At 51.2% G+C, this 27,922-nt stretch overlaps 1 protein-coding gene across 1 annotated transcript; it reads left to right on the top strand.

Annotated features, from left to right (window-relative positions):
- Positions 1-1,080: 1,080 nt before the first annotated feature.
- On the top strand, positions 1,081-16,635 carry LOC307110517 (NUT family member 2G-like; the record flags this gene model as incomplete). The annotated part of the gene is made up of 7 exons (XM_079789625.1): positions 1,081-1,216; positions 11,048-11,765; positions 12,112-12,240; positions 12,698-12,837; positions 13,293-13,537; positions 13,996-14,112; positions 16,408-16,635. 7 exons carry the CDS (start codon positions 1,081-1,083, stop codon positions 16,633-16,635), a joined length of 1,713 nt encoding a protein of 570 aa, XP_079645751.1.
- Between the last annotated feature and the right edge of the window lie 11,287 nt (positions 16,636-27,922).

Below are 27,922 nucleotides of genomic sequence, written 5' to 3'. Positions count from 1 at the left end.
CTCAACTCACAAAGCTGTGCAGGCAACGTAGAGGAGAAGAACCCCAATACATCTATCTTCCCCTCACTGGGAAGCAATTAGAAATGTTATTTCAGACTGATTTGAATTGGCAAATGGGACTAAGTGGATATTCAGGAAAACTTAGTTTTCACCTACAAAAAACCCCAAAAAACAAATTATTACAATTTTTATATTACACACCTACTATTATACCAAAAAAAAAAAAAATACTAGGCAGGAACCTATTCCTGGAGCAGTAAGCGTTTTTACTGATGGTTCATCTAATGGTAAAACTGCTTATCATGCAATGAATTCAGACCGAGTCATCCAGACCAATCATACTTCTGTGCAAATAATTAAACTGGAAGCTATCAAGGCTGCACTACAGAATTTCCAAAAGCCTCTTAATATTATTTCTGATTCTGCCTATGCTGCTGGCCTGGTAAATAGAATTGAGACTGCTTGATTAAAATGGCTCAGTGACCAAAGTCTATTTATACTATTTAAGCAGGTATCATTTCCAGCAATTTTGTAAAAAGTGGAAAATTCAGCACATTACAAGAATACCATACAATTCCCAAGGACAGCCAATTATAGAACACCAACATCAGCGGCTAAAATCCCAACTTGAAAAACAAAAAGGGGGAATAGTGGATAAACCTCCTGTAAGTAAACTACACCAAGCCTTAATTACTTAAAATTTTTTCACTTGTAACCCTGATGGCAAGACGCCCATGGAATTACAATGGTGTCAGAATAAGCCAAAGGAAAATGGTCTGGTTAAATGGAAAGATCCCGAGTCTGGCTTATGGAAGGGCCCCGGACCCTTGTTAACTTTTAGTCGAGGATATGCTTGTGTATTTCCAGAAAACTCCTCCAAGCCCATGTGGATTCCTGCAAGGCCTCAACCTGTACCTGTGGCTGCAGACAATCAACTACTCCAGCCACAGATAGCAGTAGCCCCAAGCAACACGCTGAAGATAAGGACTGGGAGGAGAACAAGACAGAGGAGAAACAGTCCAGAGATGACCTGGGGGATGATGAAGAAGCCTTGCCATGCTAGCAGTCATCAGTTGTGCAATGGTGCAGGTTTCCCTGGACAAAGCCAAAGAAGGTCGGACCTGCATTGTCATTGCCCATCGTTTGTCCACCATCCAGAACTTGAATATCAATGTTGTCATGTCACAGGGGACAGTGATTGGGAAGGGGACTCAAAGTACTGATGGCCCAGAAAGGAGCCTACTACAAACTAATTCCTTAAATGCCTGACAGAAATTTAAAAGGACATAAAGAACTCAATCCTTTTCATTGGTTCTCCATACATTTGCTTTTTCATTCTTGTTCTTTTATGTTTATTTCTAGTCTGCAGATGCAAATGAAAAGTATTAAAAGGACTCAAGCCCTGCATATGGCATACAATTTCTAGATTTATTAAGAAAAGAAAAAGAAGGAAATGCCAGAGGCTAAAACCAACAGTAGTTAGCATATAAATGCAAAAAGACTCACTGGAAGGCCAATGGACTTTGATATTCAGCAGGGCTGAAAATCAGCATAATGTTGCCCTGCTGTGGGCTCAATGGCTGAAGGCAATTCCCTAACCTGATAATGCTTTCACTGTTTACCAAACCTTACCTTTGATATGCCTGCATGCATTCCTAAAGAGCAAATGTGTATTCAAGTGAATATAAGCTGACAGGTCCAGGGTTTCAGTGACCTTCTCCACTAGAGAGAGGTTTCCACCTGGCCCCCATGCCTTCTAAGTTCATATTTCATGCCTAGTGTTTTCATTTGTGTGCAGCCCCTTCTTTAAATCCTGAACCCTAGACCAGCTCTGTCCAAGCCCAGCCAGTCTAGCATTTTGCATTAATTGCACCTGGTGGAGGATTTTCAGTGCTGATACAAGATACAAAGGTACTCCTGTTCCTCACCCATAAAACTCAGAGCCGTGCCTTCCCATTTCAGAACCAAAGCAAAAAATTTTTTCAACAAACAACCCCAAGAACATCTACCTTGTAACTAGTATACATTATACTGCATGTTTATTTAAATACTAGAGGCCCAATGCACTGATTTGTGCACTGGTGGGGTCCCTTCGCCTGGCCTGTGCCCTCTCACCATCTGAGACCCCTCGGAGGATGTTGGAGGCCGGGTGCACAGATTGAGCCTAATCCCCGCAGGCCAGGCCAAGGGACCCCACTGGTGCACGAATCCCCTCCCCACCTTCCCTCTGAGATTCATCAGTCGGTTCCATATTTCCATGCCTGTACGTTGAGTGTCTGCCCCCTGGTGGTCAGTGCACATCATAGCTACAAGTCGAACAGCTGAACAGTCACTTAGGCTTTTATATATATAGATGTAACATTTTAAAATATAAAACTAGGCCTGGCTCCATTCTGGCAACAACCCACAATATGATCAATACAACACACTGTCATTTTATTGGGGCTTGGTTATGAAGAGGACAGTGAGAGCTACTAGGAATCTGCTTATACTCAGACAAGCAGTTATTGGGGCATTTAAGCAAGTGAGGGGTACATTGTGTTGGCGGGAGGATTCACCATGGAAGAGAAAAGACCAGAAGGAGACTCACCATAAGGAAGGAAGACCCAATAAATTCTTGAGAGGGATTAAGAGAGGCAGGAGGCAGCTGTGGGGTCAGCTGGTGGCTACACTCATCATGTGGTTCCCTCTGGTTGTTTGCAGATCAATATGGAATAGAGAAAAGAGGGTCATGTCATCCTATCTGTGAAACATGAGGCTGACATGAGATTCATCTCAGTGCCAGAATCATCCTGGGCCTTCAGAAAACAAAGGAGAGCATGTCTAAAGCGTTTGGAAATGTCAGAGTCATATATGTCCTCAGAGTGGGACTCCCCTGTCTCTCCAGGTGTCAGCCCCTAGCCATCCTCAGGGACAAAGCCTCTTCACCTCCATCCCTGTCACATCACTGACCCCTAAAGTCCTTCTTATCCAAAAGGGTCGAGCTTTCCATGGAGATAAGTGGGTTAAGAACTAGTGACATCACTGACCAGCCTGATACGCAACACAACTCACCACCTGGACCCCATGTGAAAGTTGTCCTTGCCCACCCACCTTAGCCCAGAAGAGTCAGTAACACCAGTACCTGCCCAGCTGACTCTTAGGGAGTTTGCCAACGGTAACACTTCACCATCTGACCTCCTGTCCAGGAAGCCCCCATCCCCGCAACTTTCTGACTGCGGCCTGTCAGGCCAGCAGTACGCCTGTGACAGTTCTGTTCTGCACGGCTATCTGTCTACCAGGTCCACCCATCTAGGGTCCCCGATGCCAGGACCATACGAAGCTAAAGAATAAAGAAATGTCCACCTGCCTAAAGGACAGACACCCCCAATGCATCTGTAGGAAGAGGGGCCAGAAATCACCAACACCTATGGGGTTCTTTGGCCCTAAAGAATGGACCAACCTGATTAAGAGCAATGCGATGATTCAGAATGACCAGGGTCCATGCACACATAGGAGGGCCCACAGCCCCAGATGCCTCACTTGCAATTCACGGGAGAGCCTCCAATGCATATGCCCACTGGTACCTGAATATTCTTGCTCCACACACACATGCATCCAGACACACACAAGTGGGGTGCTGGTGAATGCTGAGCACTCTCAGGAGGATGCAGGAAAGACTTCATTTGTGGTGAGTACCTGGTAAATATTCCCAGCATGACTAATTTCAAGCTACCCACCCGATGAACAGAGCCCCAGAGAGATATGCAACATCAACTATCCCAAGCTAGTATGAGCCAGTTCCAGCGCACACCATCCCGTCATACGATTTTGTGTGTACAATGCACTTACACCCTGAGTAGGAAGCTCCACTCCCACCCAGATATATAAACAAAAATTTACATATATGAACACACATGTACATTTCTACCCTCACTCTCCCTGAATATACAGATAGGCCACCTCTTAGTACCTAAATTGTTACCAACAAACCCTAATCATCCTGAATATTCACATTCTACACCTACAATAATATACACACTCACAAAACATGGGCCTGTATACAAACATGGGCAACTAACATACCACCCAGATATACACAGTGAATACTGAATACTTCAGTCTCTAAAAATATCACGTACACAACTGTCTCGTGTGTCACCCCAAAAAAGATCCCTATGCAACCCCACAGCCCTAATATGCACATACTCCACGATTCCTGAACACACACACACACACACACACACACACACACAACCTAGACAGTCTCTTTGTTTTCAAACACGTAAAGTGAACTCTCACATTCCCTAGAATACACAGCCCATCCACAAACTCCAGGAACTCAAATACATATACAGTCACAAACTACTACTTATCAAATACATGTAAGTCCACCTCACACACACTGAGAGGACACAAACAAGCAACACCACCAAATTCTGCAAGCATTACATTCTGGAACAGATGCAAAGAGGACCCTAAGCCTCTGGAAACACTCACAAATCCCAAATACACAGACCTCAAACCACTCATGAATATCCACCCCACACGCTCAGATAGATACATGCAAAACACAAAAGCACTGACAATCCCTTAACTCTCACTAATGTGCATACACAATTCTCACACACCTATGGAAACACACACACACACACACACACACACACACACACACACACAAATATTCCCAATCCCTGAATATATACACCCCTTAAACACTATACATTATGCTACCTCTCCAGAATACAACCTCATCACCTCCCCTCTACAGTATGTAACAAAAGCACACTATACACATTTTTTCTCTAGCATCACTCTGAATATACAGACCACTGCTTGCTAACTACTAGCAAATACATGTAGAAACACTTTAGTATTCTCCAAAGAAATACACTTTAAGTACACCTGAGAACCCATGAACAAACTGATAAATCAAGCACCTGGTGATAGATATAAGCACATACCAGTATACATGGACAAGACATGTAGAAATATCTCCAGCAAACCACATATGAAACAACTTCCAAATTACCCCTAGCTAACGAGTCAGCTCTCACATCCACAAATACTAATGATTATCACACACTTCTGATACATATAGAGACAATCCTCCCATCCCTTGTATAAGCACAGAAACTCCACTCTCCGTCAAATACACACATACTCAGTACCCAAGATATGTAAGCCTTAGAGCCCCCTACTGAAAAATACAAACACGTAGCTCCAGCAAATATCCTTCCCCACGGCCATAGCCCTGGAATATACACGTAAACTCCATACACACACACTCTCCACAAGCCCCAAATAGACCCACGAACACCCAGTACACTGCAAATATGCAAACCCATCTCCCTATACTTATGTCCCAAATACACTTCATGCCATACTACCTGCATATACATAACCCCACACTCCCAAATTCCCACACAGAATTAACTCTTCCATCTTACAGAATACAGCCACACACACACCACACCGAATCGTACAAACACTACTGCACACCAGCATATTCAACACCCACCAGTCCTAACAATAGTCAGACCTGCCCTCTGCACACTGAAACAGGCGTAGACAGCTGCTGAAGATCACACACACAAAAAATACACAAAATTACAACATGAAGGAAAAAAAAATTACAATATGCCCCGAATACACAATGATCCGTCTACATTCCCCAAATACAAAACACAGATCATACACCCAAGCTAATGAACACCCGCACTTGTCCTAACATTGCCCTATGCCTATGCAGATAATCCTTCCAAATCGGCCATTAGAAAAAAACCTGGAATTCAAAGGGGGAAAAACAAAATGGGTAACATTTCAGCAAACACCAAATTACAAACCTGTAACCACCAACTGCTTGAGTATCATGCACTACATCTCAACACCCTCCAAATACAGCACTCAACCCTACACACCCACAAAAACAGGCATGACCTCCCCGTGATCACAGACATCCACAGACAAAGGAGCGCACACATTTGAATCCACACCTCAGATTCCCGCCACCGAGTGAACAGGCAGAGACCCCAGGCCTGCCCGCCACCCCAGGCCTCACACACCCCAGGCCTGCCCGCCACCCCAGGCCTGCCCTCCACCCCAGGCTTCACACACCCCAGGCCTGCCCGCCACCCCAGGCTTCACACAGCCCAGGCCTGCCCGCCATCCCAGGCTTCACACACCCCAGGCCTGCCCTCCACCCCAGGCTTCACACACCCCAGGCCTGCCCGCCATCCCAGGCTTCACACACCCCAGGCCTGCCCGCCACCCCAGGCTTCACACACCCCAGGCCTGCCCGCCACCCCAGGCTTCACACACCCCAGGCCTGCCCGCCATCCCAGGCTTCACACACCCCAGGCCTGCCCGCCACCCCAGGCTTCACAGACCCCAGGCCTGCCCGCCACCCCAGGCTTCACACACCCCAGGCCTGCCCGCCACCCCAGGCCTGCCCACCACCCCAGGCCTGCCCGCCACCCCAGGCCTCACACACCCCAGGCCTGCCCACCACCCCAGGCCTCACACACCCCAGGCCTGCCCGCCACCCCAGGCCTCACACACCCCAGGCCTGCCCGCCACCCCAGGCCTCGCAGACCCCAGGCCTGCCCTCCACCCCAGGCTTCACACACCCCAGGCCTGCCCGCCACCCCAGGCTTCACAGACCCCAGGCCTGCCCTCCACCCCAGGCTTCACACACCCCAGGCCTGCCCGCCCCCCCAGGCTTCACACACCCCAGGCCTGCCCACCACCCCAGGCTTCACACACCCCAGGCCTGCCGCCACCCCAGGCTTCACACACCCCAGGCCTGCCCTCCACCCCAGGCTTCACACACCCCAGGCCTGCCCACCACCCCAGGCTTCACACACCCCAGGCCTGCCCTCCACCCCAGGCTTCACACACCCCAGGCCTGCCCGCCACCCCAGGCTTCACACACCCCAGGCCTGCCCGCCATCCCAGGCTTCGGGGCAGAGGCATTCCTGTCAGTCAGCAAGGCCGCTCCCCTCAGTGGCGGGGTGCGGGGTGCGGGTGAAGGAAACCGCGGGCTGAGCGGCTCCATGGGGAAGGCAGGCCTGTGAACTGTGCGGAGGGGGGAGGTTCGCCCTGTCCACTCATTTCAATGAGGCGGCGGCTTCCTGCTGAACCGGAGGACGCTTTCCAATTCGGAAGAACTGCCGGGAGCTGCGTGTTCAGAAAGCGGGGGACACGGAAGGGGCCCGAGGGGACAGCTCACAGGCATCACTGGACCCAGTGGAGGCCCCGCATCCCTGACCGCCCCGCCCCAGCACAGCCAGTGAGAATCCATTCCCAGGGGAAACACCACCGGAAGTGAGCGGTGTGGGGGTGAACACAGACCTGGGGCAAATAGCCCACGTGGTGAACAGCGGAGAAGAGGGGGACCCCTGAGGGGTGAGGAGGCCGCGCGCCCCTTACCTCCCTGTTTACCTAACGGACTCCGGAGGCCGCCATGCCAGGCCCCACGCGCAGCCTGGGCGGCAGTTGGGGACTCTCCCTGCCGTTAGCGCATGCGCGCGCCTCTGGGAGCCAACCGCCGCAACGGACGCTGGGAGCAGTTGTAGGACAGAGCCCCGCCCCCAGTGGGCGTGCTCCTGCGTCCTGGCGCGAGGTCCCCTGGGAAGAGGCCCAGGCTGTCCCTGCAGCAGAGGAAGGAGGTGGAGGGAGGGGGCCCCTGGGAAGCCTCCTGCAGGCCCTCCTCCTCAGAACCTCCCAGCGCGTGTGCAGGGAGCACTTGGGTTTTAAAGCTGCAAACGTGCAGGCCATGCACTTAGCTGCCCCTCGGACAGAGGTTGGGAGAGGCGGGCCTGAAGCACTGTCCTCGGAGGGGCAATGCCTTCATGCCCTCGGAGTCTGGGCGTTCCATTGCACAATTCTGGCCAAGAATTTTAGACCTCGGACACACCCTAAGAGACACTTGCCCTTGACCCCGTTCCTCCTCTATTTATTTATTACGTGGAGGCTTTTCAATAAATGTTGCTTCACAGATGTTTCCGTTGCAAGGTGGTTGTTCAAACATTGATCAAAACTATCCGGGCCAGTTTCCGTTGACATGGCAGGTAGCATGGGAACAATGTCACCCTGCCCATCCTGCATTTTTGTATTATATTGCAGAATTTCAGTCGTCAATAAAACATATCTATAGTAGCAGAATAAATGTACTTGAGTTTGTCATACTTTCCAAAGAAACTGAAATCATCTGATCCCCTTTCCAGTCATTTGCAAGAGGGGAAACAGGCAGGAGAAAGACGCATCACTGCATTTTCCATTTTGCACAATTTGATTCTGAACTACGCAAAGGCATTACTTTTTAAAAATATTACAAAAGGTAAAAAATTATAAATTGAACAACCCAATACTCTGAGAAACAAAAAGTGGTGATTTCTGGCCTTGCCCTGTAGGCTGCAGGGCCTTGCCCTGATGGACTGGGGCAAAGGGGATGGGTTGTAAGGCTGGGCCGGCTGCATCTGCAGGGCTCCCAGCACTGGGCGGGACTTGGGGCCACAGGACTGCTTCCTAAGGAATGATGTGCACACAGCCACCGAGCATGCCGCCTCGGCGGGGTCAATCCTAATTTCAAACACTGGGATCCGTGAGCCATAAGTTCCCATTATTTCTTCAGGCTGCATGTTCTGAATTTTCAGAAAGTGTAGCCTGCGTTGAAGTAAACCAAGACCAGATAGGAAACAGGCTGAGGGACGCAGAACTAGGGTGATGGATCAAGCACTGAAATACAGGGCACATCAATGAGTTGGTGCCTAGAACGTACCTTGGAGAAGGTCATTACTGTTAGTGTGTCTTTAAATTTGTGACTTTAAATTTGAAAGGAACTGCTGGTTCTTGCCTACCTATCAGAGCCCTCCATGGAATGCCCCCCATCCAACCCCAGCCCTGGTCCTCTGCCCCTCCCCCGCTGCAGAATGTCTGGAGTCCTACATTCTACTGTTCAAATCCAAACCTTCCCTCCACTGGATGCTGAGCAGCTGTTGGAGCAGGTCACTCTCTGGATCCTCGACTTGACTTTTCTCGTTGTGGAGGCTCCTAGGCAGCGGTGGTCAGTGAATGAGCCTGCGGGGATGGCTTCAGTAGGAGGTAGGACTATAGATTGGAGGGGGGATGGTTTAAACACTGAGCTGTCCCTCAAAACTTGGGATAGAAATGTGACACTGGGGAAACTCGGTTTGAGTGAAGTAGCGGGGAGAGAGCACTGGACCTCCAAGGACCTGTCCCCCGGGGCGGCTGGGAGCCAGTGGGAACCTGTGATGGCACTGGCCAGGAGGGCTCCTCAGAGGGGGTCAGGGTGGCTCAGGGACATGCCTGGGTGTGGAGAAAGGACGGCAGCAGGCACGTGGGCTCTTCCCAGAGGGGAGACGAGCCACTTCCACGTGTGTGGGGGGAGTAGTGGGCGATGTCGTGGGGGTGGCACAGGGTGGTCACGGGAAAGCCCAGTCCTGTGGGCTGTTCTTCGGGCGCCTGGAGCTGGCCCCGCAGCATCTTTCTAAGGGATTGAGCTGAGTGCACTAGAGCGAATGGGGGCAGTGGGAGGGTGGTCTTAGCCAGAAAGCTGTCCAGTGGGGCTGTGTGTGGCCACGTCCACAATGAAATGTCCTCCCGAGGGCTGGGCTGGAAGGTCCTCCGCCTGCTGCAGCCCAGAGCTTCTCCCTGCTGCCAGCCCAGAGCGCACTGCTCCTCAGCCCAGGGAGCTGCTTGTTGGCTGGGAATCCACACGGGCAGGGCGGCCCGGAAACTCCCACCGAGATCGGGCCGGTTCCCTGAGCTGTCCCGAATTGTCCCCCCGTGCCACCCAGGTCTGCAGACCGACTCCCTCTTGTCCCGCATCTCATGGCGCACCCTCTGCCCCGCCCTTTACCTTTGAGATGAGGGTTTTGCTGAGAGTCCACGTCCCTGCTTCAGGGACAGAAAACAGATGTGGAGTGTGGGTGGTGTTCCGTGGAACGTGTGCGAAGGCGGATTCCTTTTTAAAGGGGGAGGGGAGCACAGGGGCAGGAAGACCATGGTCGGTGTCAGTAGTAAACGGCCAAGGCCGCCTGTCCTGAGTAATGAGGGCGCGGTGTGCAGCGTGCTCTCCTGGACGAGGTCTGCGGGGACGTGTTCAGACAACTGTGTCCCACTGTCACCGCTCACACCTGCTTCCTACTGTGCCTTCACTTCCCACTGTTGGGAGCTGGAGGGGAAAGGGCCTCACCCCATCTGCAGTCCCACGACCCATCTAACAGGACAGCAGCTCTGGAAGTTTCTGGAAACCCCTACCGCCAGCCCCACTTTGCCCCATTCCGTGGCCCTCCTCTAACTCTGCAGCCATTGCTGGCTGTGAAATGACAGAGCTCCTGAGGGTGGCCATCAGTCTGAGCGATGAGGCCGAGTGGCAGGACCTGGCCCGTGTTAAGTGTTCACTGTTGGTTCCGACACACATGTGCATGCCGGGCAGTGTGTTGAAGGGTTAGATCAGGGCTCCTGTGCCTTCTTGTGGAGAGACCTTACTCCAGTGTTTCTGTGTTGTTGTGCAAGCCCGGGACAGAAAGGGGGTGATTGGTACTGAGGAAGAGGAAGACTGAGGAGCAGATGGGCCCTAATATGTTAGACACGGCCTGTTCTCAGAGGCCCTTTGGTGCCTAGAACTTACCTCGGAGATGTAAGTTCCAAGATCACTACCGCTAGTGGGTCTGCCTAGGGTCGTTGCCCCCAGAGCAGACTCCGTCCCAGGGCCAGGCCTCTGAGGCTGGCAGGGTCGGTGCCGGGGAATCCTTAGGAGGCTCTCAGGGTCAGCGCTGGCTGGGGCTGTTGCTTCTCGCAGACAGTGGTCAGGGAGCCTTGATGAACGGGGAGCAAGCTCTCCAGTGGAATAATTCCCAACTGGAGGTCAGAGCGTGACAATGACCTGAGGACATTTGCCACCTCCGCAGTTTGCCCATCCAAATGGCCCTCCCTGGTGAGACTCACTGCCCTGGTTCCTCAGCGGCTGAAGGGGCGCAGAGCGCCTCAGTGCTGTGTGCTGGTTCCCCTCCTCCATCCCCCCTTTCCTTTGTCTCAACAGCATCTGCAGCGCTGGAAGCGGATGTGAGCCTGAAGCCCGGTGCCTCCATGACTCCTTTCATGGCCCAGCCCTGTCCCCCGCCCTCTACTGGACCCGCACACCGGCCCCCTGGGGAGCAGCACCTGCCGCCCCCCAGGACCCTGTCCTTCCCTCCTGACCGCCCCCTGGTGCTGCCGGCTTGGCCCAGGACACCTCTGGTGGCAGGAGATGCTGGTCAAGGCCCCGTTGGGACTGGGGCTGACAACATCATGGACCAGGTCAGGTCAGAAGGGAGACGACCACAGCCCTCCCAGACTCAGACCATTGTCCTGACTCAGGCCCCCCTCTACGGCAGTGCTCCAGGTGCCATCTGTGGGGGTGCTGTGTGTCCTGCACCCCTCTTCTTGGAAGCCACTGCTGTGGAGACGATTATGCCCACCTTGGCTTTTGGGGGCTCCCAGGCCGGCAATGGAGGCTGGTGTCCCGGCCTTCCTCCTCAAGCTCCACCACGAGCTGCCCAGCTGGCCCCCATCGTCCCCCGAGTGGACCCTGGAACACGGCCACACGGGGCTTCCAGGGAGGGTGGCCTGGCCGCCTCCCAATCCAGGGCCTCGCTGGAGGACGCCTCTAACCCCAAGAGTGTGTCCGAGGACTTCCGTCGTTGGCAGCGCTTCAAGGCCCTGGCCCGGGGGCACCTTCCCCAGAGTCCTGATGCGGCAGCTCTTTGCTGCTTCCTCATGTGAGTGCACTGGGCAGGGCAGGGGGCGCCCGGAGCTCTCCCATCACAGAGGAGGTGGGAGGGCCTGCAGGCTGGCTGATCCTGGGGCGCTGGCGGGAAGGCCTGAGGGTGGGGTCCCAGCTATGGGTGCGAGTGCGGGGTCACCTCCAGTCCTGGTTCCCGGGCTGGTGTGGATGTGAGGCTGTGACAGCAGCAGCTGGAAGGCGTGTCTTTGCACACAGACGCCTCCTCCCTCACCTGTGGGCGCTCAGTCCTGCCGGGTGGGGGTGGGACTGGCCCCACTGAGCTGGGGTGGCCAGGCGGGTGGAGGCCAGGCTGGGCCGTGACTGACCCTGAGGCATTACAGGCCAGCGCTCCGGCCCCTGTCCCGCCTGAAGCCCACCATGACGCTGGAGGAGGGAATAGGGCTGGCCATGCAGGAATGGCAGTGCAAGAGCACCTGTGACCGGAGGGTCTATTTCGAGATGGCAGAAAAGTGAGTCAGGTCCTGGGTCCCCACACCTGGGGGGGGAAGGGGGGCTGCCTGCGGGGCAGGGTCCAGCTGTGAGGGCTCATCAGAGAGGAGGGGGGTGGGAGGGTGTTAGCACGGGGTCCCTACAGCCCAGAGGCGCTTCCTCCTGGGGAAGCCTCTCCCTGAGCTTCAGAGTGTGGGTGCTCCTGTCCCACCTCCCCGCGTGCTCCCCCTCCTCTGACGCTGACCCGTCCTGGGCGGGACATGAAGGCTCAGGACAGGCTGGGGAGGAGGTGCCCGCCCAGTGGGCCAGACTCCAGCCAGAGGGGCTGTGCAGCAATGTGCTCAGCCAGCCTCCTGCCTCCCCGGTGTCCGGGCCCTGGCAGCCCCAAGGCCCTTGCTCTCCATCCTCCATCCGCTGCTGCCTTTGCGGGGCTCCGGGCGGCCTCCTTCTCAGCACAGCCTGTGCCCTCACCCCCAGGTTCATGGAGTTTGAGGCGGAGGAGCAGATGCAGGTTCAGAAGTTGCAGTTGAAGAAGGGGGCGCAGACCCAGCCTCCTCCTGCCCCACCGAGACCTGATCCTCGGGGGCCCCCAGCCCCAGTGGTGGGCAGGCAGCCAGGTACGCCAGCAAGTTCCCAGGGGAGCCCATGGCCAAAGGCAACAGGGCCTAGCGCAGGCCACTGTCCCCCCCACATCGGCCTTCTCCTCAGGGGGCTTTGGTCTTTCAAGGGAAACAGCCCTGAGAGCCGGGCCTCAGCGGCCCTGTGTCCCCATGGGGTCTGGACCGGGTCCACCCTCTCATCCCCTCGCCCCGCTCCCTGTCAAGGCCCCACATGAAGTCTGCTGAGAAGCGGGCTGGCTGCGGGGCCCCTTGGAGAGTCGGTGGCTCCACACGTCCTCACAGCTGACTCTCTTGGGTGCTTCCCTCTGGCCTCCCCTCACACAGTCACAAGGCTTCAGTGGCCCTGACCCAGCCGCACCCGTATTAATGCCCCAACACTGCCCTCAGCATCGCATGCCCTGGAGGTGGGAGCTTTATCCCCTCACGCTCCCTCCTCTTCCCTCTCTGCCCAGTGCCCACCCCCAGGAAGGCGGTACCCAGCGCCCAGTGCGCCCACACACCCCAGCCGCCCTGGGAGACCGAGTCTCGGGATGGGATCCCCCCTGAGGCCGAGCAAGAGGACATGGACATCACGGATGAGCTGCCCATGGGGGCGCCCGGTGGAGGATGGGAAGATGAAGTGAAGGAGTGGCTGCAGGATGAGGGTCTCCTGAGCTACCTGGACCAGCTGTGCTCCCAGGAAGACTTTGTCACCCAGGTGGGCTGGCTCACAGCTCGGGGCCCACAAGGTCCCAGAGGGTGGCGCTGCTGCATCCAGACCCGGGTTCCCCCAGGCTGATGGGATTGGGCTCTGCTCTTTACTGCTGAGCTGGGCGCGTGAGAGTGTGTGTCTGTGAGCGCGCGCGCGCGCGTGTGTGTGTGTGTGTGTCTGTGTGCGCATGTGTGTGCTTTGTGTGGGTGCAATGTGTGTGCTGTGTACATGTGGGTATTCCCTTTTGTGTGTATGTGCATGTATGTGTTTCTCTATGTGTGTGTGTGTTTCCGTGTGTGTGTGTTTCCGTGTGTGTGTGTGTGCCTGATGACCGTGATGGAGTGAAACACCCACCTGTGCAGGAGGACGGGGTGGGTCTTGGCTTTCCCACTTGTCCTCCAGGCCCCGCTGACTCCCAGTTCACTCCCTGCCAAGGGGCTCATGGCCGCTTCCCTCTGTCCCAGGTGGAGGAGGTCATTGACCCCCAGTTCCTGAAGCAAATGAATTCCCCAGACGCACAGCAGGACCCCTTGGCCCTGGCTGAGGAGTTGGAGCAGGAAGAAGGGCTCACTGCTGCCCAGGTGAGCCAGAGGAGGGTGGGACCTTAGGGAGATGGGAGGGGGACCCCAAGTGAGCCATAGGACCAGGGACCCCAGGAGAGTTAGAGGAGGGACAGGCCCTAGTGAGTCAGGGAGGGAGGGATCCAGGTAGATCGGGGTGGGGGCTGGGGAGGAGGGGCCTCAGGGAGCCAGGGGAGGGAGCACCCGGGTAAACCAGGGCAGGGAGCAACCTGGAACAGGGTGCACATGCCTGTGTCCATGCCACCCCTGCCTGCAGGCAGCGCATGCCGAGGGGCCAGCCCTGGGTGGGAGCAGCCGGGACAAGAAGGAGAGGACAACAGAGAGGAGGAGGGGGTGGGAGCCCAGAAGGGCAGGGCACAAAGCTGGGAATATGGCACAGGGGACGGAGCAGAGCCACATGACTGTCGTGGATTCGAGTCACGGTGTCCCCTCCTCCCCTCCTCCCCCCAGTGCCACTGTCCCATCACCCCCCTCCTCCTCCTCTCACACGTGTGCAGCGCCAGTCACTGTCCCCTTCTTCCTCCAGCTGGCAGAGGAGCGACTCCTGGCCTCCGAGGAGGGGGGCGTGCAGGCACCCCCGAGTCACGGTGCTTCCCGGTGGGACTCCAGTCCTTCTGAGTCTGCGAGCAGCCCAGATGCCCGGAGGCGTGAGCCCGGCCCCCAGCTGGGGGTCAGTGACACAGCCTGCCCGCCAGAGACTGGCTTCCAGGACCGGCAGAGGCGCGGCCCCGCACACGCCCCCCGCTCCAGGCCCCCGGCTGCTGCTGTCTCTTCGGGGCGTGAGCAGCACCCACCGCTCCGGGCTCGGTGCCCCCCCGCTGCTCCCCAGGGCCACGGGCCTGCTGACTGTGCACGGGGACCCAGGGGCGCCTGCGTCCCCAGAGAGGCCTCTCTGGTCAGGGAGCCGCTCGGGCCAGCGGACAGGCCCCGTGGGGACGAGGAGGACCTCGCCAGCCTGGCCTTCCTCTGGGCCTCTCCCGGCCGCCTGCTGCCCTGCGCGCTCTCTCTGAGTCCTGTCCCTGCCTCGGGCCTGGCCCGCCCTGGAGGTCGGGGGCCCCGGGGCGCTGCCCGGTCCCGGTCCCTGCAGAGACGAGGCCTCAGCCGCGCTCCCCCTGCAGCTGGCCAGCCTGGGAATCGCGCTCTGGGGGGAGGCCCGGCCCATGCAGAGAAGACCCCCCGCCCAGGGGCCGAGCTCGGGGTCTGGGGGAGGCCAGCACTGGCTCCGGGGCTGGTTCCCTTCTCACAGCCTCACAAGAGAAAGTGTGACCCGTCTGACCCCGGGAGCTGGAGGAAGCGGCATTGCAGCCAGTATGCAGCAGAGGGGGGTGCCCCCCACTGCCAGCGCCCCGAGGGGCCCAGACTCCATGGGACCTGGCTGTCCCCCAGAGGAGCCAAGGGCTCCTTCTCATCGCAGGGCTGATCCTGCTGTTCCACTGACATGGGAGGATGGGAGGCAGGGAGGGAGGGCAGGACCCTTAGGGCGGGGTGGGCTGGGGTGGGGTAGGAGGGAGGGCAGGACCCTTAAGGTGGGGGTGGGCCTGGGGTGGGGGTAGGAGGGAGGGCAGGACCCTTAGGGTGGGGGTGGGCCTGGGGTGGGGGTAGGAGGGAGGGCAGGACACTTAGGGAGGGGGTGGGCCTGGGGTGGGGGTAGGACTAGCACCTCTGGGGCATTGTGGGTCAGTTATGAATAAAGATAATTTTGTTTGAAAATGCTCTGGGGCTGCTGTGTCCATACTCGGTCTGCGCTGCTCCTTGGAGAGGGGACCTCAGAGGAAGGGAGGAGCGGGAGGTCCTGGGCCCTCTGCATCCACAGGGGACCCTCAGTCCCTCCTTCCCGATTGACAGGGACCTCTTCCCACTGCTCCTGGGAGCACACAGCTCTCTAACCCCCAGGGACCCCTCCCATCATTCTGCTCCCAAGGCCAGACTCTGGCCTGACCCGAGAGGGAAAGGCTGGGCCTCAGGGGCAGGCTGTCCCCTCTGGGCCTCCTGCAGGAGGAGCATCCTCTGTCTCAGTGGGTGACTGACAGTGGAGGAGGATGGGGGAGAGGCTGGGACAAGGGGGTGACAGGGAGTAATGGCGACACGCCTGTTAAAGGTGGGTACACGGGGAATGACAGTGGGTGGGGAGGATAAATCCCTTGTGGGATTTCTGTGTGGGACAATCTTGTCCAGCTGGGGGAGGAGGACCCAGCTGCTGTGGCTGGGGGACTGGGCTCAGGGACAACGGGGTTTCAAGGACACCCACGCCTGCTGTGCCTTCCCTCCTGCCATGGCTGGTCTCTTGTGTGACAGATGCTGACACAGATTTACATCCGCGTGGAAACCGGTCCCCCTCACACCTGTGGGGCCCTTTCACCTGCACCACCAGCAGGGGCGGCAGGGGCCCAGGTGCGTGTGGCTGCAGGGCTGGTGGGAGCTGAGATCCAGGCTGAGGAAGGGGCCCCAGTCTCCTGCTGTGGGCACTGCTACAGACCCCACAGACAAAGCGGGGCCCGAACCCCGGATGTAAGAGTGAGATGAGCCAGCAGTGAGGGAAGGAGCAGAGCCAGGAGGAGACCCCTGTCTGCAGAACTGCCTGTCCCAGCTCTGCTCCCACGTGGCCATGCCCTGGCCCTCACCCCCTGCCTCCGGCCAATGCCTCTTGCCCATGTTCAAGTTCTGATTCCTTCCCGGGCTCAGGTTCGGTGGGAAGGCTGAGGCTCCCGAGCAGGGCCCCAGCCCACCCAGCATGCAGAGCTGTGGCCCGGGTGGTGGCCCCGCAGCAGCGATGGGAGGGCTGAGGCCGTGCAGTTCCAAAGGAGGCCTGGCCCTCTGCTGCCCCCACACAGAGCTCGGGCGGGAATGGACTCATGTCAGGGCCTCCCCCTCCCACAAAATCGCAGGTCAGCCCTCAGCTCCTCCTCCGCTGTCTTCCCTTGTCCCGTGCGGCGGGCAGCACCCACTCTCCCAGCCCCCTGGGCACTTTGTGAAGGAGACTTCTCACCTGGGCCCGTCTTTCCCGGCCGCTGCCCCCTCCCTGCCCAGCTGGGCCTCAACACAGAGAAACGGGCTCGGCGGTTGTGCCAGACTCTGTGTGTCGTGGGCTGGTCCAGAAGCTGCCAGCCCTCCCGGGTCAGCATCCTCCCCATGTGCTCCCGATGTGCTGGGGTGGCCGGCCCTGGATGCCAGTGTGTGGCTGAGGGACAGAGCCTGGACCCTCGTTCACTGGTGCGAATTATTCCTGCGACTTCTCTGCTTTCAGGGTCTCGGTGATGAAACAGGTTACACCCCCCCCTCCCCCAGCCCCCGGTTGTCAGGAACACTGAGTGTGTTTGAAGGGAACACACTTGCTCCGCCCTGTGTGCCTTCACCATCATCAGGTTCACACCTGGCCCGGGTGTCTCTGTGCCCGTCCTCACTCGCCTGCTGTTTCTGCCTTTGAGTCATTGTTGGGATGAACAGGTCCCAGGGGAGGCAGAGCCTGGGCTGCCCCCACCTCGGAGCCCTGGGAACCCCGAAATCTCCCTGGAACCTGTACAGTGGGGCTGACTGGAGGCCCATCGCTGCTTCAATCGTGGGCGAGGCCAAGTCCACGGCTCCGTGGACTCCTGGAGAGATTGGCACATTAGCGTCTGTAAAATCTAAGCTGGGTGCAATGGGAAGAAGAGGGAAGAAGTGTTCCCTATTCCCCTGCAGCCAACCCTCTTTATCACCGGAAAATAAACTTGACAGGACACCCTGGAGGGCAGTGCGTCAGGCGGGAAGCAGGACTGGCTCCTAGTGACTGAAGTGGAATCTGTGGGAAGGGCAATGCCCTCCCTTCACTCCTCCAGGGAAATCACGATGCTCAACCGGAGAAGGGGCTCCCTGTGTCCCTGTGTGCTCAGCGCTCCCTGCTGCTCCACTTCCTTGTAGCTCCTGGGGTGGCGGTGGTGCACAGAGAGCCTGGGAGTGCGTTCCTTTCCCCCGTTTTTCTGTGGGGAAAATGGGGTTGGGGAGGTCAGGGGACTGAGGGCAGGTCACACACCAGGAACTGGGACAGCCTGGGAGGCACCACGCAGGTTTGGCTGCAGAGACTTCCTGCTCCTCCAGGAGGAATAAATCCCCGGGAGGAAGCCCTGGCATCCTGGGGAAATGCCAGTGACATAGGAGCAAGTCCAGTCACCACCCTCGTGACCCTGGAGCGGCATCTCATTGCGGATGGAGATTGCGTTTCCCTGACGTTGAGCATCTTTTCGTATGCTTCTGGCCATGTGTGCCTCTTCTTTGGAGCAATGTGTCCTCACCATTTGCCAACGTTTAGTTAGTTTGGCTTTTATTATTGAATTGTAAGAGTTCAGTGGTCGGCAAACTCATTAGTCAACAGAGCCAAATATCAACAATACAACGATTGAAATTTCTTTTGAGAGCCAAATTTTTTAAATTTAAACTTCTTCTAACGCCACTTCTTCAAAATAGATTCGCCCCGGCTGCGGTATTTTGTGGAAGAGTCACACTCAAGGGGCCAAAGAGCCGCATGTGGCTCGCGAGCCGCAGTTTGCCAACCACGGGTCTAGGTAAATAAAGTGTCTTTCCAGAGATAAGGTTTCCACAAAATTCTCTCATTTTGTGGGTTGTCCTTTACTTTCTTTCTTTCTTTTTTTTTAAAAAATATATTTTATTGATTTTTTACAGAGAGGAAGGGAGAGGGATAGAGAGTTAGAAACATCGATGAGAGAGAAACATCGATCAGCTGCCTCCTGCACACCCCCTACTGGGGATGTGCCTGCAACCAAGATACATGCCCTTGACCAGAATCGAACCTGGGACCTTTCAGTTCGCAGGCCGACGCTCTATCCATTGAGCCAAACCGGTTAGGGCTTTACTTTCTTGATAGTGTCTTTTGAATGAAAAAAGTCTTTACTTTTGAGGAAGCTGAATTTATTTATTTTGTTCTTTTGTTGCCTTTGTTTTTGGTGTCATATCTAAAAATCTGTTGACAATCATGTATTGTGGAAAGGTATGCCTATGATTCTTCCTTTTTAAATCCATCTTCACCATTTTTAAGTGTACAGTTCAGTTGTGTTAATTATGTTCACAGTAGAGGCCTGGTGCATGACATTCATGCACTGGGGGGGGGGGGGGGGGGGGAGAGGGGCGGTCCTTCAGCTCGGCGGGCCTGTGCCCTTTCACAATCCAGGAGCCCTCAGGGGACGTCCAACTGACAGCGTAGGCCCACGGGGAGAGGGCCTAAACCTTCAGTTGGACATCCTTAGCACGTTGCCACGGAGGCCGGCACTGTGCTCACCAGCCCATCAGCCCATCAGTCCCTCAGCCCAGCCTTGAACATCTGCCCCCTGGTGGTCAGTGCACGTCATAGTGACCAGTCATTCCGCAGATGGGTCGATTTGCATAGTACCCTTTTATTATATAGGATTGCTGTGCAACAGATCTCTAGAAAATTGCCATCTTTCAACATTGGATTGCTGTACACATTGGACCCTAATTCTCCCTACTTAGGGAATATAGTCAGTAATATTGTCATATTACTTCCTCCCTTAGATCTGCACAACCACTTTTCTACCTCTGTTACTGTGACTTTGACTACTTTAGATACTTGATGTGAGTGGAATCACACAGTATTTGTTCTTTTGTGACTTGCTTATTTCACTTAACATAATGTCCCAACGGTTCATTCGCCTGGGAACATGTGAAGCGGTTTCCTTGTTTTCAAGGCTCATGGTATGTACAGACCAGATTTTCTTTATCTGTTCATCTGTTAATGGACTTGGGTTTCTCTTGGCTATTGTGAAAAAAAAAAAAAGGAGCAGTGAATGTGAATGAGCAAATATTTCTTTGAGATCCTTCTTTGAATTGTTTGGAAGAGAGGGTTGTGGAATCACATGCTAATTATATTTTTAATTTTGAGAAAATTCCAACTTGGTGTATATCCATCTTATAAAAGAGTTTATGGTTTTATTATAGCTATGTGTAACCGAATTATTTATAATGATAATTTGGGGTGTTATATATAGTATCATATTGTATATATCATTTTGCCTTGGTCTTCTTTCAACATGCTGAGTTCAGGGTAAAAAATTTATATATTAGATCTCATTTAATTTTTGAATATTTATATTTTGCATTGTGTGCATATATTAAAAATAACATAATATTTGTTGTTGGACTTTTTAAAATTATAATGTTACGGGATAATCAATTGTAGATGCAAAATTTTTCCATTCAAGGACTTTGAAAGTTCTTTCATCTAATATACTTATGTAGTTGCTATTGAAAATTATGCCATCATTTTTAAAAAATTTTATTTTATTGTTTAAAGTATTACAAATAGTAGTACATATGTCTCCTTATTTTCCCCATTGACCTTCCTTTAGCCTTTCCTACCCCCCGCACATGCCCTCACCCCACCGCCCCAGTGTCTTATGTCCATTTGGTATGCTTATATCCATGCATACAAGTCCTTCAGTTGATCTCTGACCTCCCCCCACACACACACTCCCCAGCTTTCCCGCTATTATTTGACAGTCTGTTCAATGCTTCTCTGCCTCTGTATTTATCTTTTTGTTCATCAGGTTATAACGTTCTTTATTATCCATAAAGGAATGAGATCATGTGGTATTTTTCTTTCACTGCATGGCTTATTTCACTTAGCATAATGCTCTCTAGTTCCATCCATGCTGTTGCAAATGGTAAGAATTCCTTCTTTTTTATAGCAGCGTAGTATTCCATTGTGTAGATGTACCATAGTTTTTTAATCTACTCATCCGCTGATGGGCACTTAGGCTGTTTCCAAATCTTAGCTATTGTAAATTGCGCTGCTATGAACATAGGGGTGCATATATCCTTTCTGATTGGTGTTTCTGTTTTCTTTGGGTATATTCCTAGAAGTGGTATTTGTAGGAAGCGGTTATAGGGTTAAGCCTCTGACTGACCTGTGGCAGGGTCACAAACAAGTTCGTTTGGAGGGCAGACCCCTCCCAGCATAATTAAGCCTAATCCTGTAACTGATCCCTAGATCCTTCCTGGGTAGCTAGTGGGCTGTGGGAGGGGCAGCAAGTGCTGCCAAAACAAGTGAAACTTACAAGAACATTGTTAATTGCCTTGTTTGTCCCCGATTATAAATAAAGCCTCAGCTTTGCAGTCTGGGTCTGTTCTGTGGCCTCAGCCAGGCACAGAAAGATCCACCCAGCTCTCAGCTTTAAAATCTATCTCTCCTCTCTTTATTTCTAATATTTCTCAATCCCTGGCCGCCTCCACTTAGAACCGGTTCGTTCATCTCTCTTTCCGCACGGGACACGGAAAAGGGAGATCCCCGCCATGTTTGGCCCCCGCCGCATCAGGCCCCCGCAGGTATTACTGGGTCAAATGGGAGTTCCATTTTTAAATATTTGAGGAAACGCCATACTGTTTTCCACAATGGCTGCACCCCACCAGCAGTGAAGGAGGGTTCCATTTTTTTTCACATCCTCACCAGCACTTGTTATTTGTTGATTTGTTGATGATAGCCATTCTGACAGGTGTGAGGTGGCACCTCTTTGTTGTTTTGATTTGCATCTCTCGAATAATTAGTGACTTTGAGCATGTTTTCATGTATCTCTTGGCTTTCTGAATGTCCTTTTTCAAAAAGTGTCTATTTAGGTCATTTGCCCATTTTTTTGATTGGATTGTTTATCTGCCTTTTGTTAAATTGTATGAGTTCCCTGTAAATGTTGGAGATTAAACCCTTATTGGAGATAACTTTGGCAAATATGTTCTCCCATGCAGTGGGCTTTCTTGTTGTTTCGTTGATGGTTTCTTTTGCTGTGAAAAAGCCTTTTATTTTGATGTAGTCCCTTTTGTTTATTTTCTCCTTAGTTTCTCTTGCCCTAGGATCTGTGTCTGTAAAAATATTGCTACGACATATGTCTTCTATTTTGCTGCCCTATGGAGTCTTGTAGGATTTTTATGGTTTCCCGTCAGACATTCAAGTCCTTTAGCCATTTTGAGTTTGTTTTTTGTGTATGATGTAAGTTGGTGACCTAGTTTCACTTTTTTTCCATGTATCTGACCAAATTTCCCAGCACCCTTTATTAAAGAGGCTGTTTTGACTCCATTGTATGCTCTTGCCTAACTCTGTCAAATATTAATTGAGTATAATGGCTTGGGTCAATTTCTGGGTCCTCTATTCTGTTCCATTGGTCTATATGTCTGTTCTTGTGCCAGTACCAGGCTGTTTTGAGAACCGTGGCTTGGTAATATAGTTTGATGTCTGGTATTGTGATCCCTCCAACTTTGTTCTTCTTTCTCAGGACAGCATATGGCTATTCTGGGTCTTGTTTTATTCCAGATGAATTTTTGGAGAGTTTGTTCTAGTTCTGTGAAATATGCCATTGGTATTTTAATAGGTATTGCATTGAATCTATAGATTGCTTTGGATAGTATGGACATTTTAATGATGTTAATTCTACCAATCCATGAACATGGTATGTTCTTCCATTTGTTTATGTCTTCCTCTATCTCTTTTTTCAATGTCCTGTAGTTTTCTGAGTATAGGTTTTTTATGTCCTTGGTAAGTTTATTTCTAGGTATCTTAATTTTTTTGGTGCAATGGTAAATGGAATTTTTTTTTCATTTCTCTTTCTGTAAGTTCATTACTGGTGTATAAAAAGGCCATAGATTTCTGGGTGTTAATTTTGTATCCTGCTACATTGCCAGATTCATTTATTAGTTCTAGTAGTTTTTTGATGGAGTCTTTGGGGTTTTCTATGTACAGTATCATGTCATCTGTGAATAAGGACAGTTTTACTTCTTCTTTTCCAATTTGGATGCCTTTTATTTCTTCTTCTTGTCTGATCACTATAGCTAGCACTTCCAGTACTATATCGAACAGGAGTTGTGAAAGTGGGCATCCTTGTCTTGTACCTGTTCTTAGGAGAAATGGGTTTAGTTTTTGCCCATTGAGTATGATGTTGGCTGTGGGTTTGTCATATAGGGCTTTTATTATGTTTAGGTATGATCCCTCTATTCCCACCTTGCTGAGAGTTTTTATCAAGAAAGGGTGTTGGATTTTGTTAAATGCTTTTTCTGCATCAATTGATATAATTATGTGATTTTTGTCTCTCAGTTTGTTTATGTGATGTATCACATTTATTGATTTGCGGATATTATAGCATCCTTGCATCCCTGGAATAAACCCCACTTGGTCAAGGTGTATGATCTTTCTGATGTATTGCTGAATCTGATTTGCTAGAATTTTGTTGAGGATTTTAGCATATATGTTCATCAAGGATATCGGCCTGTAGTTCTTTTTCTTTGTGGTGTCTTTATCTGGTTTTGGGATTAGGGTAATGCTGGCTTCATAGAAAGAGCTTAGAAGTTTGCCTTACTCTATAATTTTTTGAATAGTCTGAGGAGGATAGGTTTTCGTTCTTCTTTGAATGCTTGGTAGAACTCCCCTGTAAAGCCGTCTGGACCAGGGCTTTTGTTTGCTGGAAGATTTTTTGATCGGTTTCAATTTCTTTGGTAGATATTGGCCTATTCAGGTTTTTTGATTTTTCTTGTTTTTGGGAGCTTGTATTTTTCTAAGAATATGTCCATTTCGTTTAGGTTGTCCTTTTTGTTGGAGTAGAGTTGTTCTTAATATTTTTTCATAGTCGTTTGTAGTTCTGTAGGATTGGTTGTTATTTCACCTCTTTCATTTCTGATTTTGTTCCTTTGGGTCCTCTCTCTTTGCTTCTTGGTGAGCCTGGCTAGAGGTTCATCAATATTGTTTATCCTTTCAAAGAACTAGCTCTTTGTTTTGTTGATCTTTTGTATTGTTTTTTTTGGGGGGTCTCTATTTCATTTATCTCCACTCTGATCTTTATTATTTCCTTCCTTCTGCTTACACTGGGCTTTTCTCGTTGCTCTCTTTCAACTCTTTGAGTTGTAGGGTTAGGCAATTTATTACCATTGTTTCTTTTTTCTTTTCTTTTCTTTTCTTTTCTTTTCTTTTTCCTTCCTTCCTTCCTTCCTTCCTTCCTTCCTTCCTTCCTTCCTTCCTTCCTTCCTTCCTTCCTTCCTCCCTCCCTCCCTCCCTCCCTCCCTCCCTTCCTTCCTTCCTTTCTTTTCTTCTTTTTTTTTTTGCAGTAGGCTTGTAGAGCTAAGAACTTCCCTCTCAAGACTGCTTTCACTGTGTCCCATAGATTTTGGATCATTGTGTTTTCATTGTCGTTTGTTGCCATGATGCTTTTTATTTATTCTTTGATCTCTCTGGTAACCCAGTCATTGTTTAATAGAATGCTATTTAGCCTCCAGGTGTTTGATTTTTTAAATTGTTTTTTACTGTAGTTGATTTCTAGTTTTTGTCATTGTGATCTGATAAGATGCTTGATATGATTTCTATCTTCTTGAATTTGAAGAGACTTTGCCTGTGACCCAATATATGGTCTATCTTTGAAAATGACCCATGTGCACTTGAAAAGAATGTATATTCTGTGGCTTTGGGGGTGAAATGTTCTGAGGATGTCAATTCCATCTGATCTAGTGAGTCATTTACGATTGATGTTTCTTTGCTGATTTTTTGTTTAGAGGATTTGTCCAATGGTGATAGTGGGGTATTAAAGTCTCCTACTATGACTGTATTGCTGTCAATCTGTCCCTTGATATCCTCTAGAAGTTTTTTTTATGTATTTGGGTGCTCCTGTATTGGGTGCATATATGTTTACCAGTTATTTCTTCTTGTTGGATTGCTCCCTTTAGTATTATGAAGTGGCCTTCCTTATCTCTTTTTTATGTTCTTCACTTTGAGGTCTAATTTGTCAGATATAAGTATTGCTACCCCAGCTTTTTTTCATTTCCATTCACCTGAAAAACCTTTTCTCATCCCTTCACCATCAGTCTGTGTGAGTCCTTTCTTTCTGAGGTGGGTTTCCTGTAGACAGCAGATATATGGGTCATGTTTTCTTTTCTTTTTTTTTTTTTTTACCTTGGCCAGAATTGAACCTGGGACCCTTCAGTCCATAGGCCGATGCTTTATCCACTGAGCCAAACTGGCTAGGGCTGGGTCATGTTTTCTTATCCACTCAGCTACCCTATGTCTTTTGATTGGGGCATTTAATCCATTTACATTTAAAGTTATTAGTGATAGATACTTGTTTGTTGCCATTTTTATTCTTTATGCCTGTGTTCTTTCTTTGCTTCCTATTTCTTCTTTTTACAGCAGACCCTTTAGCATTTCTTGCCTTTGGTTTGGTGGTAATAAACTCCCTTAGTCCTTTTTTTTTGTCTGTGAAGCTCCTAATTTCACCTTCAATTTTGATTGATAGCCTTTCTGGGTACAGTATTCTTGGATTCAGACCCTTGTTTTGCATGACTTTGTGTATTTCATTCCATTCCTTTCTGGCCTGATGTGTTTCTATTGAGCAATCAATTGTTAGTCTGATGGGGGATCCTTTGTAGGTAACTTTCTGTCTCTCTCTGGCTGCTTTTAAGATTCTTACTTTGTTGTTGGTGTTTGCCAATTTAATTATAATGTGCCTTGGCATTGGTCTTTTGGGGTTCATTTTGTTTGGGACTCTGTGAGCTTCTTGAGTTTGTGTGAGTTTTTTCTTCCCTATATCAGGGAAGTTTTTTGTCATTATTTCTTCAAACAGGTTTTCTATTCCTTGCTCAATTTCTTCTCCTTCTGGTACCCCTATTATGCGGGTGTTGTTTTGTTTTGTGTTGTCCCAAAATTCCCTTAGGCTCTCCTCCTGTTTTTTAAGTTGTTTTGTTTTTTTATGCTGCTCTGCTTGGGTATTTTTTCCTACCTTGTCTTCTATATCACTGATGTGGTCCTCTGCTTCTTCTAGTCTACTCTTGATGCTGTCTATTGAGTTCTTTATAGCAGTGATGTCATTTTTCATTTCTTCTTGGTTCTTCTTCATTACCTCTTGGTTTTTACACATATTGTTGAATTTGTCTTCCATTCTTTTCAGTGACCTTATGACCATTTCTCTGAATTCTCACTCTGACATATTGCTTGCCTCCATTTCGTTTACTTCCTTTTCTGGTGATGCCTCCTTTTCTTTCATATGCGGGCTGTTTCTTTGTCTCCCCACGATCTCTTTTCTCTGGGTGTCTGGTTATGTAGCTCGCTCTCTCCTTTCCCTAGGCAAAATCTGACCTTTCCATGAGAAGGTGCAGAGCTCATTCGAGTCCATGTATTTGCTCTGCTTGAGATATAGTGTTCCTGGCTTCGCACCTGGTCCCTGGGTTTTGTGGTTGTGGAATCCCAGGATGTATAGGCTTCTGATAACAGCCACTCTCTGCGTCAAGATGGTGTGGTCTCTGCAGCAGAGCCAGTCGCTCTGAGAGAGATTTCAGCAACAGTGTAGGCTGCCTGGTCAGAGGAGCCCAGTCCGGCAGTCCCCAACAGTCCCTTGGAGTATAGCTGTCCCTCACCAACAAATATACACTCTCTGTACATCCACACACTCTCCTTTCTGTCACTCATACACTATCATGCAGTCTGCCTTCTCGTCAGCAGCCATCTTCTGTCTTATGTCACCATTTTAATAACATTTTCTTTGTAGGTGATCATCTTCCTTGCTAACTGATTTTAAGATTGTCTTTTGTCTTTTGAGTTTTACTATTTCAAGAGGTGCAACTAGGTTCAGGTTAAAAAATTCTCTATCCTCCTTGTGATCACTTTTGATTCATTAATTGATAATATACTTTCTTCATCAACTCAAGGACATAGTATTATCTTTTCAATGTTGTCTTGTCTCTACTCATATAACCCCAAAGATATGTACATCTTAAGTATTCTCTATGTCTTTATCTGCTCAGGCTGCTATACAAAATACCATAGACTAGGTGGTTTAGACATTATTTATTTTGTTCTTTTTTAAAAATTCAATTTTTAAATATGCAATTATAGTTGACATTCAATATTATATCACTTTCATAGCATAGAGTTTAGACATTTATATAACTTACAAAGTGATTCCCCTGGGAAGTCTTGCATTCACCTGACACCATATTTAGTTATTAAAATGCTAGAGACCCAATGCATGAAATTCATGCAAGAGCAGGCCTTCCTTCCCCTGGATGCTGGCACCGGCTAACCTCTGGCACCTGGGACCCAGGCTTCCCTCACAGCCCCAGCTTCGTCCGGAAGGACATCCAGTCTAATTAGCATATTATGCTTTTATTATTATAGATTATTATAGACTAGAGGCCGGTTGCACAAAATTCATGTACGGGGTGGGGGGGTGTCCCTCAGCCCAGCCTGCACCCTCTCCAATCTGGGACCCCTCGAGGGATGTCTGATTGTCCATTTAGGCCCGATCCCTGTAGGACGGGGCCTAAACGGGCAGTCAGACATCCCTCTCACAATCCAGGACTGTTAGCTCCCAACTGCTCGCCTGCCTGCCAGCCTTATCACCCCCTAACCACTCCCCTGACAGCCTGATTGATGCCTAACTGCTCCCCTGACAGCCTGATTGCCCCTAACTGCCCTCCCCTGCAGGCTTGGTCACCCCTAACTGCCCTCCCCTGCAGGCCTGGTCCCCCTCAACTGCTCTCCCCTGCAGGCCTGGGATCCCCCAACTGCCCTTTCTACAGGCCTTGTCGCCCCCAACTTCCCTCCTCTGCCGGCCTGGTCACCCTAACTCCCCTCCCCTGCAGGCTTGATTGCCCCCAACTGCCCTCCCTTGCAGGCCTGGTCCCTCCCAACTGCCCTCCCCTGCTGGCCATCTTGTGGCGGCCATCTTGTGTCCACATGGGGGCAGCCATCTTTGACCACATAGGGGCAGCCATCTTGTGTGTTGGAGTGATGGTCAATTTGCATATTACTCTTTTATTAGATAGGATTATTGACTATATT

The sequence above is a fragment of the Cnephaeus nilssonii genome (genome assembly GCF_951640355.1).
Source record: "Cnephaeus nilssonii genome assembly, chromosome: 14".
NCBI lineage: Eukaryota > Metazoa > Chordata > Mammalia > Chiroptera > Vespertilionidae > Cnephaeus > Cnephaeus nilssonii.
This window is presented reverse-complemented; position numbering and strand designations above follow the sequence as displayed.